We start from the raw sequence: 18173 nt of genomic DNA on the forward strand, positions 1-18173 counted from the left end.
ACCTGCTCACTGACTCACAGACAATGCAAATATAGATAAACACAGCCTCATCCCACCCCTATTCTAGATTCTTGCTCAGTTTAGTGAACAATCCATCTAGCTTCTGCCTATCAGGGAACAACTTTGGACAATAAGTTCATTTGGACATTGAGTTTGAGGTCTTTGTGAATATCCAAGTGGAGAGATACAGAAAGCAGTTGGGAAAAAATGAGCCTAGGGCTCAGGAAAGAGACCCAGTAGGAGATAAAGATTTATGATCATCAGCAAATAGGTTGTAATCAAAATCACATGAGTGGATGAGCTTAAGGAGACTATAAAACAGAAGTCTTTAATCTGATACGCTTTAGGGGCATCTATGAATCCACTGAAATTGTGGGTAAAATTCTGTGTATGTATGTGTCCACATTTCTCAGATAGGGATCCATAAATTTCATCAGATTCTCAAAGGTCTATAACTCTAAAATGATTGAAAACCTATGGCGTGGGCTTCCCTGGTGGCACAGTGGTTGAGAGTCCGCCTGCTGATGCAGGGGATGCGGGTTCGTGCCCCGGTCTGGGAGGATCCCACATGCCGCGGAGCGGCTGGGCCCGTGAGCCGTGGCCGCTGGGCCTGTGCGTCCGGAGCCTGTGCTCCGCAGCGGGAGAGGCCAGAGCGGTGAGAGGCCCGCGTACTGCAAAAAAAAAAAAAAAAAACCTATGGCGGAGGGAGATGGCTAGAATGTAACCTAGAGGGCACTCCTTACTAAAATGTGCTACAATTGTGGGATTAGAGACCATGGTGGGAAAGGGTGTGGAATATGTTAGCATTTCATTTCCAATTCACCATCTGAGTCACAGCAACCATGAAGCACATGATTTTCTATTCAAAATTGGGCAACATGTCCCCAAAATACAATGACTCAGACACCAGTACTTCTAGATTACTCAAAATTGTATGAAAACTAGAATTTTTAGGCCTAGAGATTTAGATTCTATATTCCCAGCCAAAACGTGAATTTCTTCCCCACTCCCATCCCATAAATAAAGGGCACAATCTCGGCAGCCACCTTCTTTCTCTGGAGTCCATCTCATGTCACAGCTGACAATCGAAGATCACTTTTTAAGCATTACTTTATGAAACTTCATGATCATCAACTGGATATATTAGCACCTGAGTTTTTATAGGCAAAAAGCTCTGAAAATATATAGTCCAACCCCACAAAACAAGGATGTCAGCTTGTATGCATTATCACAAAGTGCTCAAAAGTGCAATTATAGTTCACACTTTATCTTTTTTTCCTCAAAATTATTTGTCACTTTATTTTTTTTTTGATTTTATATCCTGCAACATTACTTAATTCATTTATTAGTTCTAATAAACAAATTGTGGTAAAATTCATAAAACATAAAATTCACCATTTTAACCATTTTAAAGTATACAATTCATTGGCAATTAGTACATTCACAATATTGTGTAATTATCACCACTATTTTTTTTTTTTGGCCCCACCGTGTGACATGCAGGATCCTAGTTCCCCCAACCAGGGATCGAACCCGCACCCCCTGCAGTGGAAGCAGGGAGTCTCAATATTTGTCACTTTAGACGTAGAAAAAGATGGTGGGGAGGTTTTTTCCAGTGTGCATTTTGAAACTCTTTCAAAAGCCACAAATGTGTATGAAACAAATTCTCTAGTCACAAGGATTCAAACCACAGCATTCTTCCCTACTTAACCACTCAAGCAAGCCAAGAATAATCTAGCTGGTCAACTCACATGTAGGAAAACTATAATGTCTACTACTTGGGGAACCTCTAAATATCACTTACACATGTACCTTGGTTTATAAAAACCATTTCAGTATTGTACAAAGGAGAAAGCTATGAATTACCAATTACCAAGAGATTAAAAAGGACTATGATAATGCACTGTATACTTCATCTTTAGCAGAAGGTAATTCACAAAACTTTAACACATATAAAGCTTTTTTCAAACTTAAATGTCTCGTAAAAGAATATATACATATAGGTAATAACTGGAAAATGTTCAATTATATTAATCAATGAAACCTATTAAAATTAGAAAAACTCTAAAATAAAATTACCTATATTATGCTGGTAGTTCAAAAGAATAAAAAAAAATTTATCAACATATATCATGCACCTTAAAAAATTTCAGATATTTTGATGTGGTTTAATTCCACTTTCATTAGTCTAGCCCTAAAAAACCCCCCACTAAAATGTAGTATGTGCAAAGATGTTCACTGTAGCACTATTTGTCAAACAGAAAATTGTAAACAGCAAAAGAAAAATGGTAAGATAAATTATAGAACATATACTAGGGAAACATTTTATTTGTTTGTTCATTCATTCATTCATTCACTTACTACTGTGTTTCATAAAGGATTTAAGGTGGCTCATAAAATGATTTATTTATACAACCATGAAAAATTATGTTTAAAAAGCACGTGCACAATGAGAAAATGCTCATGAATATTAAGTGGAAAGGGCTGAATACAAGATTGTGTGTGTGCAAAAGTGAGATGTAAGACAAGTATTCTTACCTTTGTTTAACAAAATGCAAAGAAGAAAGAGAAATCCATCAAAATGCTAAAAATGGTATTTGTCTGGGTGGTAACATTATAGGTGAATTTTATTCTCTTATCTTTTTAATTTTATAAGTTTTATAAACTAAGTTTATATTTTTTTAAATTATTTTTTATTTATTTTTTTTTTTGCGGTACGCGGGCCTCTCACTGTTGTGGCCTCTCCCGTTGCGGAGCACAGGCTCCGGATGCGCAGGCTCAGCTGCCATGGCTCACAGGCCCAGCCGCTCTGCAGCATGCGGGATCTTCCCAAACCGGAGCATGAACCCATGTCCCATGCATCTGCAGGCGGACTCTCAACCACTGCGCCACTAGGGAAGCCCCTAAGTTTATATTTTTATAATAATGCTTGTACGTATGAAAAATATAAAAAGGATAAAGATTATTTTAAAAATTAAAAAAAAATCTGCCTCCATATGTGATGGTTTTAAGAAAATAGCTCTTCATATATAGCCACTAATAACTTGAAAAAAGAAAACAAAAGTAATATCTAAGTGTAAAAAATCCAGATGGAAATCAGCCTCATGAAATATAAATTTGTTTTTCGATTAAAGGTATCGACAGAAGAACAGAATAAAGAGATGATATAAGGTTGTGGGGAGGAGAGGAAACTGACATTAAAAAAAAATACCAGAGAAAGGAAAGGAATTTTAATCTTGAAATCCAACAGCCTATCAGTGAACTTACGCTAACATGGTTGTCTTATTTAAACTGTAGTTTCAAAAAATACCACATCTATAGACAGAAAGTAGAATTGTGGTTGCCAGGGGCTGGAGGAAGGGGGAATGGGTAATGATTACGTAGTTTCAGTTTGGAAAGATGAAAAAAGTCCTGGAGATGGATGGTGGTGACAGTTCTACAACAATACGAATGTACTGGACTGTACACTTATAACTTGTTAAAATGGTAAATTTTGTTATTTAAATTTTACCACAATAAAAAATACATTAAGGTATGATTTGAAATAGATTATATAGGTAAGGTATATATTCACATTTTTTGAGTTTTCAGCTTTTCTCAAATATTATAAAGATGTGAGAATAACTTATAAAAGAAGTAGTTGTAACTACACTTTAATAGTAACTTTCTCTCAATCAGAGGGTTGTTTATTGTACCTATGTAATAATTCTTCTCATGTAGCCAATGTTTAGTTTTCAAGTATCAAGAAATCATGCCTCATCTAAACAAAGGTTTAAAAGTAAAGTAGCCATTAGATTTAAAGTAAAAAGAAACTAGAAGTGAGGTCACTAATAAATCTGGTGTTTATGCAAATTTATGATAATCAGCTATGAGACTAAATCTCCCCAACAGTAAGCACCATTCTTAGAAATTGGGAAAAAGAGATTAAAGAACTGTCCCCATAGTCCCTGGAAAGAGCCACAGTTATCCTTAAAATGCAGTGGAAGATTTCTGATGATAAAGCATTTTACAAATAGGATTTTTCTAATTTAAAATAATTTTCTGATCATAAAAAAGCAAGGAACAAAACTTTTTGGGACCCACGTTCCATACCCAGTTTTCTCAATTCACTTTAAAAATCTCACTTACCCTTCTAGTGTTTTCAAGGATTTTGGGATCAGGTTTTCCATAGTTAGGTGGATTGGCATACGGGTCATATCCAAGTTTGGCAAGCATGGGTGCAATCACTGCCATGTCTTGTAAAACATCTGCAGGTATCTTCCCAACCCATTTTGATAGAGCTCCCACATTGACTGGCTTGATGACTTGGTCTGTAGATCTCTCCACTCTGAAAACAATATAATGTGAATAAACATGTATTTAGAATACTGAAAACAGTACTGGAAATTTTTTTTTTTTTTTTTTTTTTGCGGTACGCAGGCCTCTCACTGCTGTGGCCTCTCCCGTTGCAGAGCACAGGCTCCGGACGCGCAGGCTCAGCGGCCATGGCTCACGGGCCCAGCCGCTCCGTGGCATGTGGGATCTCCCCGGACTGGGGCACGAACCCGTGTCCCCTGCATCAGCAGGCGGACTCTCAACCACTGCGCCACCAGGGAAGCCCCTGGAAATTATTTTTGATGACTTTAAAAATTACAAGTCTCCAGATTATAAAAGCTATTGAGAAAGAGTGCATTTTCCAGGCTTGACATTACTTACTAGACTTTTTTTTTTAATGTTCTCAATCTGACAGCAATTATTGGCAACCTCAGATTCCTAGAAATAGGAAAAACGGTCAGGTGAAAACATCTGCACAGAATGTATTGACACTTTAATTACAACGTTCAGAAAAACATAACAAAGATAAGACTGCTTAGAAAAACAGCTGGTCAACTTACTTGAAATACATAAAAATAAAAACCACAAGTAAATAAGATGGCTTGATGAATGATGACTACAGGAACAGAAAGATGGACACATTATGTGATAAAGCAAATATAGCAAAATGTTAATTGTAGCTAGTGGGTATAATTCTTTCAGTTCTTTGTATGTTTGAAATTTTTCATAATAAAATATTGGGGGGGAAATAGTCAACCATAATCCACTGACTGCAAAATATTCATTTGTCCTATTTTTCTGTTGATTTCCTAAAGAACCCTATTTTCTAAGGAAGAAAAAGGAGTGCTATTTATGACTTTCGATATTACAAAATAAATGTGTTCTACCTCTTGACCTAGAAATTTACTTTAAGCTTATAGTGACACTATATCTGACGAAATAACTCATAATCTTAGGGTAAAATATAATCTAGAATGACATCTAGATTGAAATTGTATCTGAACTAGCAGATTTTGGCCAAATGACTATCAAACAAAAGTGCCTAAGAGAGTTTTATATCATAATACATTAGAAGTCATTCAAACAGTATTCTAATAAAAGGTTAAAAAGATCTTTTTCTTTTAAGTTTTTGATCTCTCGCTGCAGATAACAATTATTTGATGAAGAATCCCTCAAAGGGGCTCCACTCCTTAAAAAATACACAAGAGAGGACTTCCCTGGTGGCGCAGTGGTTAAGAATCCGCCTGCCAATGCAGGGAACACAGGCTTGATCCCTGGTCTGGAAAGATCCCACATGCCGCAGAGCAACTAAGCCCGTGTGCCACAACTACTGAGCCTGTGCTCTAGAGCCTGTGAGCCACAACTACTGAGCCCGCCATGCCACAACTACTGAAGCCCACACGCCTAGAGCCTGTACTCCAAAGCAAGAGAAGCCACCACAATGAGAAGCACGCACACCACAGCAAAGAGTAGACCCCACTCTTTCTTTAATAAAGAACATCCTGGTTTGTCCAGGACAGGTCCAGTTTATACCGATTGCCCCCAGCTTAATTACGAACATCACATCCCACTCACACCCACAAATGTTAAAGTTTGTATGATGAATTATATGGTGAATGAATTATATCCATATACCCTGCACACACCCAAAAACTAAGATGGTCCAAAACTGAACCCATCAACTTCTGCTCAAAATCTACTCCTCTTCATATACATTTTATCTTGATAAATGTCACCACCACCTATCTACAAGGCAAAACCAGAGATCTCAGATGGGACAGGGAGAAAGCAAGATCACTCCCAAGTTATCCAGTTCTAGAGACCCTATCTTTGAGTAGGAAAATCTCTCCTCCAGTCTTACTGCCACTAAACTTAGTTCATGTCACCATCATTTCTCACCCAGATTACTACAAAAGCCTCCTAATTTCCCTTCATTTAAGTAGTTGGCTTCCTTGCCCAACTACCTATCCTTCCACCAGACTATAAGGAAGGTCTATGTTTTATTAATTTCACAATCACCAGTATCTAGCATATTAACATATAATAGATGCCCAATAAATGTTTATTAAACTAATGAGTAAAAGCTTTTCATGGGGAAAAAAAACCCTACAAATTTAGTTTATACAAACATGCGCAAGAGGTCAAGGATCATATATTAATAAGGAGATCAACTGCCACAAGATGAAATAACTAGGGACTTCCCTGGTGGTCCAGTGGTTCAGAATCCACCTTCCAGTGCAGGGGATGTGGGTTCGATCCCTGGTCAGGGAACTAAGATCCCACATGCTGTGGGGCAACTAAGCCCACGCAACGCAACTACTGAGCCCGCGTGCTCTGGAACCCATGCGCCACAACTAGAGAGCCTGTGCACCACAACTAGAGAGGAGCCCAGCACTGCAACGAAAGATCCCACGTGCCACAACTAAGACCCGACATAGCCAAATAAATAAATAAAAAGAAAATAAAAATATCTAGTATATAAACAAAGATACTTTATAAAAAAAAAAATGAAGTAACTAGAGAACATCCAAGTGCTGAACTGCGTGATATTTACTGTGGGTGCACTAGGAACATTAGAGAATGGGAGTCACATCTGCAGAGATAAACATCTCGAGAAAAAAATGCTTTATAGTAAACAAAAAATAATTTCTGTTCAGTCTATGTCAGGTACTTTGCATATGATATCTACTTTAATCCTTGAAACAACCTTAAGAGAAATATTATCAGTCCCTTTTTTTCAACTGTGTTAACTGAGACCCATAAGTGATTTATCTAAAGTCACACAGTCTGGAAATAATGGCGTTAGAATTTGAACTTACGTCTGTCTGACTCCAAAGCACCTGTTTTATCCAGTTTCTCTTACTGCTGTCCTATTGACGTCAAATCACATCTTGATTTTTACATTCTATGCTTCCCTGAAAACCTTGGCCTCTTGTTCTATACTGCATAGACTAAGTGGTTTTGCCACAGTGATAACATACTACACATGTAATAGGTATATACAGGGCTGTGCCGGTAACACTTTACAACCTGATCTCTGAGAAGGGAAGGGTCATAATTTGTAGCATTTACTGATAACCAATGGTGTAAATACTCCCACCATGGATGATTTCAAGCTACCAACATGATGTCATTGACCACAGAGTTGAGAAGAGATGCAAAAAAATGGGTTCACTGTAGCTGGCGCAATCCAGCTCCAGCAGACCACTGGATATCTATAGGGTCACAATCTCTTGTCCCAAATTCTGAAATCCAAAAACTAAACATTTTCCTGTAACTCATGTGGCAGCAAAACATAACCTGAACTGATAGGAATCTATTTAAAGTCTTTATTCTTCTTGGCATAAACTATCATACTCTTTAATGAAGAAATACTGATGTCCTTGATTATAGAGTGTTGACCCAGAACAAACAGAGGATGTTATATAATATGTGTTATGTACACCATATGACCTTTCTAGAATCCAAAAATTTTGGATTCTGAAACATATCTGTGTTAAGCACTGAAGTCACACATAGGGTCTCATATGTCGTGACTGGGAAGTTGGGAATGATAGAAGGGTTTTAATCACAGGACTGACAAGACTAGATTGTTTTCATCTGCATTCAATGTTGAAAACTATGGGAAGAGTAGATTGAAGGATGGGGTAACCTGGGGTCAGAAAAACCAGTAAAGACATTCAACTATATATTGAAAGAATTGAGAAATGATTAATGCTCCAACTACAGCAAATGACATAGAGATGGAAAGAAAAAACCTCCACCGATTTTTTTAAAATAAATTTATTTATTTTTGGCTACATTGGGTCTTCATTGCTGCGTGTGGGCTTTCTCTAGTAGTTGTGGCGAGCAGGGGCTACTCTTCATTGCGGTACACGGGCTTCTTATTGCAGTGGCTTCTCTTATTGTGGAGCACGGGCTCTAGGCACGCGGGCTCAGTAGTTGTGGCACACGGGCTTAGTTGCTCTGCAGCATGTGGGATCTTCCTGGACCAGGGCTTGAACCCGTGTCCCCTGCATTGGCAGGTGGATTCTTAACTGCTGTGCCACCAGGGAAGACCCCATAGATTTGTTTTTAATTGATCAGACTTAGTGGTCAATTAGATATGGGGAGGAGAGAAAAGAGTCTAGATGAATTCGTATTTGACTTGAAGGACTGAATGGACCGTGTTTTCATTCATTACAATAGCATGGAAGAAAAGCATAAGTATTATTGCTTAGTTTTGTTTCAGATGTAGGGAACAAAGGAAAAGAGGTAAATTGATAGTAGTAAGGAAGTTACCAAAAGTCTAAAGGAAAATTAGAGTTGACTAAGAGACTGAAATGTAGTATGTGCTCAGTAAACAATAGCTAGTATTATTTTTGCATGCAGCATATAGCACTGGTTCAGAAGAAAAATGAAAGCCATTATTTATCATGATGATTGATTTAAAGATAAAGTCCAACCATCTCTTCTCTGAAAGAGATAGAATTCTAAAATGAAAAGGCTTTATGTTATGTAACCACTGAGTCACAAGATTCACTAGTAGCAAATGCAGTTGCCATGGACTCCTTAGGGGGAAGAACTTGGGAAGGCATACTGCGTATCACTCAAGTGTTTCTCTTTAAGGCAGCAGTAATGGCATTTTATATTGATTGAGCATAAAATTCATATTAAATATTTTTTGAACACCCACTATGGGTCAGGTCAAGTGTTAGATACTAAGTATGCAAAGATGACATGACTAGGTCATGGCCTTCCTCTCAAGAAGCTCAGAGTCCAGTAAGAGAGATAAGCATACATATGATTAATATGCAGCATGATAAATGTGATGACAGAGGTTAGAAACCATATTATGGCAATGCAGATGACAGAACTAGGTCATTCCTCTCCTAGGGCGTGACATGAGTCAGAGTAAGTTACCAAGTAGCTAAGGTAAAGATTAGTAATCTATGGGTCACAGGCTAAATCCAGTCCTACTGCCTGTTTTTGTCTGGCCTTCAAGCTAAGAATGGCTTTACATTTTTAAATGTTTTTTTAAAAAATCAAAAGAATAATATTTTAAACACATGAAAATCATATGGAATTCAAATTTCTATGTCACAAAGTGGGGTTTTTTTGTTTGTTTGATTTTTTGGCCATGCCATGCAGCATGCAGGATCTTAGTTCTCCAACCAGGGATTGAACCCATGCCCCCTGCACTGGGAGCACAGAGCCTTAATCACTGGACCACCAGGGAAGTCCCAAAAAGGGTCTTTTCTTTTTGGCTGCACGGCATGTGGGATCTTAGTTCCTGGACCAGAGATTGAACCCACGCCCCCTACAGTGGAAGCAGGGATTCTTAAAAACACAGAACACAAAAGATGAACATTAAATGGCATATAGAAAAAGGACTGACAATTAGACTGACAGCAGATTTCTCAACAGCAACAACTACAACTAGTGGACAGTGGAATAATACCTTCAAAGTACCAAGAGAAAATTACTGCCAACCCAGACTGAATAGAACAAAAATAATCTTCCAAAAATTAAAGACTTTTTCAAATAAATCTTAGAATAAATAAAAATTCTAAGTCCATACTATGCACAAATGTAAGCAGCAAAAACTGAACAAAATCCCATCTTTTAGGCAAAAAATAATTGGGAAAAGGGACCACTGGAGTCTAAAGAGTATTATAAGAAACATCCTCATTATTTTTTTTATTTTTATTTTTTTGCGGTACGCGGGCCTCTCACTGTTGTGGCCTCTCCCATTGCAGAGCACAGGCTCCGGACGCACAGGCTCAGCGGCCATGGCTCACGGGCCCAGCCGCTCCGCGGCATGTGGGATCTTCCTGGACCGGGGCACGAACCCGTGTCCCCTGCATCGGCAGGCAGTCTCTCAACCACTGCGCCACCAGGGGAGCCCTTCCTCATTATTTTTGACAGTTTTCTCTCACCTCTTTGTCCTAATGGTGGCACCCAGCACGCAGAAATGCATAGTGATGGTGCAGGCAGCTAAAATGCTGAGTGAAAGCCATATTTCTGGCCAGAACAACAAGAAATGTAGCCTCTGGGAGTCAGGGAGTGTTAGGGAGAAATCAAGGGAAAGAGAGAGCCAGACAAGATGGGAATAAAGACACAGGCCTACTAGAGAATGGACTTGAGGATATGGGAAGGGGGAAGGGTAAGGGTAAGCTGTGACAAAGTGAAAGTGGCATGGACATATATATACACTACCAAACGTAAAACAGATAGCTAGTGGGAAGCAGCCACATAGCACAGAGAGATCAGCTCGGTGCTTTGTGAACACCTAGAGGGGTGGGATAGGGAGGGTGGGAGGGAGGGAGACGCAAGAGGGAAGAGATACGGAACGTATGTATATGTATAACTGATTCACTCTGTTATAAAGCAGAAACTAACACACCATTGTAAAGCAATTATACTCCAATAAAGATGTTAAAAAAAGTGAACTTTGTTTAAAAGATATTATATAAAAAGAAAAAAAAATAAACTGAAAAAAAAAAAAGAGAGAGCCAGAGAACATTTCCCATAATTTTGCATATGAATCAGCACAACTTCCAACTCACACCTGGGAGAGACTGAAGGAAGCACAGCAAAGGCTTTGAGAATTAAACTATGAAATAAACTGCCACCAACACTCCAAACTCATAAATGATTTGTGAATGAGAAAAACCCAAAGCAGCATAGCAAAGTCTGAAAACTAAACTGATACTGGAAACACTGTTCACAGAAGGAGACACAAACTTGTGGTTTAGAAACTAACCAGATTGATAACCCACCACAACAAAAAAATCTTCATTCACCAGAGGATTCTAGCAGGACTCAGAGACTCAAAACATAACTCCAAAAATACTCAGATACAGAGAACCAAGAAAATGTGATCCAATATTGAGGGAAAAGACAATCAAAAGATGCACAGAACAGGAGGGAACACTCTCTAAGTAATTTATAAGGCCAGCAAAACTATGTAACAAAACTGAAACCGCATACCTCAGCTTGCGACTTGAACCCACAGGCTGGGACTCGAACCAGCCAAAACCCAGATTGGGACTTGAAGCCACGGTCTTTTAATTAGAATCACTAACCTGGTGTCAGGACTTACTGAGGCTCAGGTTCTTTATGTCTCAGCGCAGAAGGAATTCAGCAAGAGGCAAAGTGATAGGCAAGGAGTAGCTTTATTAATATAGGATGCTTGCGAGGGATACAAGCAGGCAGGCAAGGGGGCTCTGCCCCAAGAATTAAGCGGGTTACATTTTTTAGTCAAAGGAAAGTGGGGAGGGGGAGAGGACCACCTTCTTCCTCATTCTTTGAGTAGAAGTTAGGCTTCCATCATTAGCTCCTCCTTCTCATCAGGCAAGAGAGTGTTTGACCCTATAAAGTCAAACTAGGACTATCATGGTGTCTATTCAAATCAGCAGAAGGGTGGTAACATATACTAAAATACGTTAAATCATCACAGATTTCAGTATAATGAGGGTCTTCTACTTTGGAATGTCACCTTTCCCTTACACTCCTGTCCTTGGTCCTAAGGATATTACCTTGCTGGACTCAACAATTAACTTACAGTGGTCTCAAAAATAAAACAAGACAAAAACTCACAGTGGTCTTCCGAAGTTCCCTAAGTCTCCTTCTCTATCTATAATCCCCTAGTGGGATTTCTAAAACTACCTGTGTAACTATCCTACTCTATCCCTATCAGAACCAGACACAGAGTATAGGAATAATAAAAATTACAAGTATCACTCATGAAATATATATAAAAATCCTAAACCAAAAGTTAGCATATCAAATCCAGCACTAATTATCGGATGATAATTAGTGCTCCACTAAGTTGGAGTTTTTCCAGAAATTCAAGGTTAAATCAACATTACAAAATCTATTAATGTAACTTACATTAGTAGCTTAAAAGGAGGGAAAAAAGTCATATAACTACTTCAATTAGATAAATTAACCTCTGTTGTAGGCTGCTCCTAAATGGCTCCCAATAATTCAGTCACACAGAGTCCTTTAAACAAATTAAGGGTGTGCCTCACAGATCCTCTCAGTTTAATAAGGCCTGTAGGAAGCTTAAGCACATTGTCCCTTAGCCATCTCAGCAGGAGCCCAAAGCAAAGAATGGTTTATCTCAAAAAGATTTGTGGGTAAAATTATTATCCAAATGGAATGAACCCCAGGTGAGATTTACAGAGGACCCACAACATTTTTGAGAAGTTTATCAGCAGCAACATTGCCAACTTGGACTGAAAGGGACAGAAACAGTACAAAATGGAAAGACACGCTGGATTCCCAAAATTCTACTGGCAGGAATTAGACAGATAAAACCACATAGCTACAAAATATGTGCTATCTTTCATGAAAAAGGAAGGATTACTCAAGAGCCCAAAGGGCAGAGCTGAGAGACATGGAAAATAATTCCTAAATTACTTACATTTGACTGAGACCTGCTCAAAGAATGTCTAATATTTTCCCAGATGGATTTCAGAATTGATATGAACCAATGACACCTTTTTCTTCCCCCTATTTGCCTTCATTTTAAATGTCTATTGCCCTATGCCTGTTCCATCACTGTATACTGGCATTGCGGGTGGGGTGGGGATATAACTTGTATCTTTAGTGCTACAGATCTTTTCTGTTCAAGGACCTATATTTAAGGAACTACACTCAGAAGCTCCAACCACAACTAGACCTGATTTAGATGGCAAGATGAAGGACTTTGAGCTTGTAATAGGATGAGAATTTTGTGACATGGGGAGGGGGGAAATGTATTTTGCGTATGAGTCATTGGCAGCCTGAGAGCAGACTAATTGGCTGCTTCTAAAATGGTACCCAAGAGGGACTTCGCTGGTGGCAGAGTGGTTAAGACTCCATGCTCCCAATGCAGGGGGCCCAGGTTCGATCCCTGGGTCAGGGAACTAGATCCCACATGCATGCCACAACTAAGAGTTCACATGCCACAACTAAGGAGCTGGCGAGCTGCAACTAAGGAGCCCACTGGCCACAACTAAGGAGCTGTAAAAACACAACTAAGACCTAGTGTAACCAAATAAATAAGTAAATAAATAAATTAATAAAAATAATAATAAATTAATTTAAAAATAAAATGGTACCCAAGATTCCCAACTCCTGTATTCCTTTATGTAATCTTCTCCCCTTGACTGTAGCTAGACCTAGGGACTTGCTTCTAATGAATATGGCAGAAGTGATAGGATGTCACCTGAAGATTAGGTTAAGAAGATGTGAATTCCATCTTGCTCACTTTCCCTGGCTGTTCTCATTTGCTTGCTCTGATTAAGTCAGCTGCTGTGTTGTGACTAGCCATACAGAGAAAGCTTCATGGCAAGGAAGTGAGGTCCTCCATCCAACACCCAGGAGGAACTGAATCCTGCCCAAAACCACATGAGCTGGGAAATAGTCCCCTATCAGTTAAGCCTTGATTGCAGCCTGTAAGAGATTCTGAGCTAGGGGACTCAGCTAAGACAAGCCCATATTCCCAACCCACTGAAACTATGATAAAATACATGTTTGCTATTTTAAGCAAACACTAAAGTCACTACATTTTGAGGAGCTTCCAGGTTGGTGAACATATCCACATGTCAGGAGGATGGAGCACCCTTGTTTCATGGGGCTAGAAGCTTCTGTCTTGGGACCCTTCCAGACCTCACCCTACGTACTTCTTCATCTGTATCCTTTCTAAGAATGTCTCCAGATTTTTTCTTAAATGCAGCCTTTTAAATGAGAAATAAGCCAAGACTCAAAGTGACAGAGTGACTTGTTTAGGCTCATACTGCTTATAAGAGGCAGAGCTGGGATTCAAACCCAGGATTATCTCAGTAAGAAACCAAAATCTTAACTATCTTACTCACTGAATATGTCTTCGCAGGAACTAATTTTAATGTAGATTACAATCAGAATTTTTTTTGTAAATGTCTGATTTAAAACTGTTAATGTCTACTTTTAATGAAATAAATGATTCATTTAATTATTTTTTTAAAAGATGGAATGGGGAATTCCCTGGCAGTCCAGTGGTTAGGACTCTGTGGTCTCACTGCCAATGGCCCGGGTTCAATCCCTGGTTGAGGAACTAAGATCCCGCAAGCCGTGCAGCAAGGCCAAAAATAAAAAAAATAAAAGATGGAATGATATAATGTCCTGGATTTGCTTTAAAATAATTCAAGAGTAGGGGAAGGGAGAAAGTTAAATGAAACACTGTTGGCCTATATTGATCATTGTTGGTGGTCATACATACACTATTCTTTTGAATATTTTTGTACTTGAAAATTTTCACAACAAAGAAAAAACTTATATTAAAGTTTCTCAGCCTTGGCACTATTTACATTTTAAGTTGGATAAATTCTTTGTTGTGGGGTTTGTCCTGTGCATTGTAGGATGTTTAGCAACATCCCTGGTCTCTACCTATTAAATGCCAGCAGTGCAACCACCCCACCATTGTGACAACCAAAAATATTTCCAGACATTGCAAAATGTCCCCCAGGAGAGCAAATTGGCCCCAGTTGAGAACCACTGCTTTAAAACAAGGTTGCTTGTTATTATAAGTCTTAGCCTAGACAAAACCACAAAACATTAGGAAAGCTGCAGGACATAAATATATACAAATGTCATTTGTATTTTGATACAAGAGCAACTAACAGAAACTTTAAAAACAACAAATTATATACGGGAATTCCCTGGCAGTCCAGTGGTTAGAACTTGGAGCTTTCACTGCGGGGGGCTGGGTTCAATCCCTGGTCGGGGAACTAAGATCCCACAAGCTGTGCAGTACGGCCAAAAACAAACAAAAAATTATTTGAAAAAAACCACATTATTCACATTAACAGCAAAAAGGTACTCAAAACTTAATTAATCAAAAGAAGTACAAGACTTTTATGAAGAACATAATCAAATATTATCAAAAGATGTTGGGGCCTCCCTGGTGGCGCAGTGGTTGAGAGTCCGCCTGCCGATGCAGGGGATACGGGTTCGTGCCCCGGTCTGGGAGGATCCCATATGCCGCGGAGCGGCTGGGCCCGTGAGCCATGGCCGCTGAGCCTGCGCATCCGGAGCCTGTGCTCCGCAACGGGAGAGGCCACAACAGTGAGAGGCCCGCGTACGGAAAAAAAGAAAAAAAAAAAAAGAAAAAAAAAAGATGTTGAAGACCTAAATAAATGGAGAAGCATACTGTGTTATGGATAGGAAGGCTTAATATTGATATAATGATAGCTATCCTTCTCAAAATTACCTACAAATTCAATGTAAATTTAATCATTAATAAATCATGCTTAAAGAGAAAACTGAGGAATAAAGGGCTCAAAATAGCCAAGACATTCCTAGAGAAGAACTAAGAAGGAGGCTTGCCCTACTGGGTATTAAGACATTTCAAAAAACTATAGTAATTAAAATAGGGTATAACTATGTTATATTTCACTAACAGAAAAATGCATATATGGAAACTTAATATTTCACCTAGCAGGTAGTACAGGTGGCTAGGGAAAAAGAGACTATTCCATAAACAGCTCTGGGGAACCAGACATCCATATGGAAAAAAGTTAAAGATGGATCTGTACCCTCACACACAAAAAATAAATTTCATATTGATCAATAAATTCCAGACTGGGCTTCCCTGGTGGCACAGTGGTTGAGAGTCCGCCTGCTGATGCAGGGGACGCGGGTTTGTGCCCTGGTCTGGGAAGATTCCACATGCCGCGGAGTGGCTGGGCCCGTGAGCCATGGCCACTGAGCCTGAGCGTCCGGAGCCTGTGCTCCGCAACGGGAGAGGCCACAGCAGTGAGAGGCCCGCGTACCACAAAATAAATAAATAAATAAATTCCAGATTGATTAACTCATGTTAATCAATCAAGGAAAATTTTTCAAGTTTTAGGAAAAAATATGGAAGACTACTTTTGACCTTAGGGTAAAGAAAGATTTCTTTACAAAACACAAAGTTCAAACCATAAGGGAGAGGCTGAACCAAGATAGCGGAGTAGAAGGATGTGCTCTCACTCCCTCTTGTGAGAACACCAGAATCACAACTAGCTGCTGGACAATCACTGACAGGAAGGCACTGGAACTCACCAAAAAAGATACCCCACATCCAAAGACAAAGGAGAAGCCACAATGAGACGGTAGGAGGGGCACAATCACAGTAAAATCAAATCCCATAACTGCTGGGTGGGTGACTCACAGACTGGAGAACACTTATATCACAGAAGTCCACCTGCTGGAGTGAAGGTTCCGAGCCCCATGTCAGGCTTCCCAACCTAGGGGTCTGGCAACGGGAGAAGGAATTCCTAGAGAATCAGACTTTGAAGCCTAGTGGGATTTGACTGCAGGACTTTGACAGGACTGGGGAAAACAGAGACTCCACTCTTGGAGGGCACACACAAAGTAGTGTGCGCATCGGGACCCAGGGGAAGGAGCAGTGACCCCGGGGGAGACTGAAACAGACCTACCTGCTAGTGTTGGAGGGTCTCCTGCAGAGGCAGGGGGTGGCTGTGGCTCACCCTGGGGACAAGGACACTGGCAGCGGAAGTTCTGGGAAGTACTCCTTGGCGTGAATGCTCCCAGAGTCTGTCATTAGCCTCACCAAAGAGCCCAGGTAGGCTCCAGTGTTGGGTTGCCTCAGGCCAAACAACCAACAGGGAGGGAACCAGGCCCCATCCATCAGCAGTCAAGCAGATTAAAGTTTTACTGAGCTCTGCCCACCAGAGCAACAGTCAGCTCTAGCCACCATGAGTCCCTCCGATCAGGAAACTTACACAAGCCTCTTAGATAGCCTCATCCACCAGAGGGCAGACAGAAGAAGCAAGAAGAACTACGATCCTGCAACCTGTGGAACAAAAACCACATTCACAGAAAGACAGACAAGATGAAAAGGCGAGGGCTATGTACCAGATAAAGGAACAAGATAAAACCCCAGAAAAACAACTAAATGAAGTGGAGATAGGCAACCTTCCAGAAAAAGAATTCAGAATAATGATAGTGAAGATGACCCAGGATCTCAGAAAAAGAATGGAGGCAAAGATCGAGAAGATGCAAGAAATATTAAACAAAGACCTAGAAGAATTATAGAACAAACAAACAGAGATGAACAATACAGTAACTGAAATGAAAACTACACTAGAAGGAATCAATAGCAGAATAACTGAGGCAGAAGAACGGATAAGTGACCAGGAAGACAGAATGGTGGAATTCACTGCCACAGAACAGAATAAAGAAAAAAGAATAAAAAGAAATGGGGCTTCCCTGGTGGCGCAGTGGTTGAGAGTCCGCCTGCCAATGCAGGGAACACGGGTTCGTGCCCCGGTCCGGGAGGATCCCACATGCCGCGGAGCAGCTGGGCCCGTGAGCCATGGCCGCTGGGCCTGTGCGTCCGGAGCCTGTGCTCCGCAACGGGAGAGGCCACAACAGTGAGAGGCCCGCGTAACGCCAAAAAGAAAAAAAAAAGAATAAAAAGAAATGAAGACAGTCTAACAGACCTCTGGGACAACATTAAACGCAACAACATTTGCATTATAGGGGTTCCAGAAGGGGAAGAGAGAGAGAAAGGACCAGAGAAAATATTTGAAGAGATTATAGTCAAAAAATTCCCTAACATGGGAAAGGAAATAACCACCCAAGTCCAGGAAGTGCAGAGAGTCCCATACAGGATAAACCCAAGGAGAAACACGCTGAGACACATAGTAATCAAACTGGCAAAAATTAAAGACAAAGAAAAATTATTGAAAGCAGCAAAGGAAAAATGACAAATAACATACAAGGGAACTCCCATAAGGTTAACAACTGATTTCTCAGCAGAAACTCTACAAGCCAGAAGGGAGTGGCATGATATACTTAAACTGATGAAAGGGAAGAACTTACAACCAAGATTACTCTACCCAACA

At 39.9% G+C, this 18173-nt stretch overlaps 2 protein-coding genes across 8 annotated transcripts in view; one reads left to right on the plus strand and one right to left on the minus strand.

Moving 5' to 3' along the window:
- The window catches only part of TPST1 (tyrosylprotein sulfotransferase 1), a 136255-nt gene that overhangs the window by 56770 nt on the left and 61312 nt on the right, over positions 1 to 18173 (minus strand). For all 7 annotated transcript variants that reach the window (XM_082645138.1, XM_082645143.1, XM_082645137.1 and 4 more), the window contains one exon: positions 4129 to 4327. In XM_082645138.1, coding sequence (XP_082501264.1) covers positions 4129 to 4327 — 199 coding nt within the window. The remainder of the gene's footprint in view (positions 1 to 4128; positions 4328 to 18173) is intronic.
- SEPTIN14 (septin 14) overlaps positions 1 to 18173 on the plus strand; it is a gene marked incomplete at both ends in the record, with an annotated part of 568759 nt that overhangs the window by 13207 nt on the left and 537379 nt on the right. The gene's annotated exons all lie outside the window — the stretch shown is intronic.

Source organism: Mesoplodon mirus (assembly GCF_964341445.2).
Source record: "Mesoplodon mirus genome assembly, chromosome: 15".
NCBI classification, from domain to species: Eukaryota; Metazoa; Chordata; class Mammalia; order Artiodactyla; family Ziphiidae; genus Mesoplodon; species Mesoplodon mirus.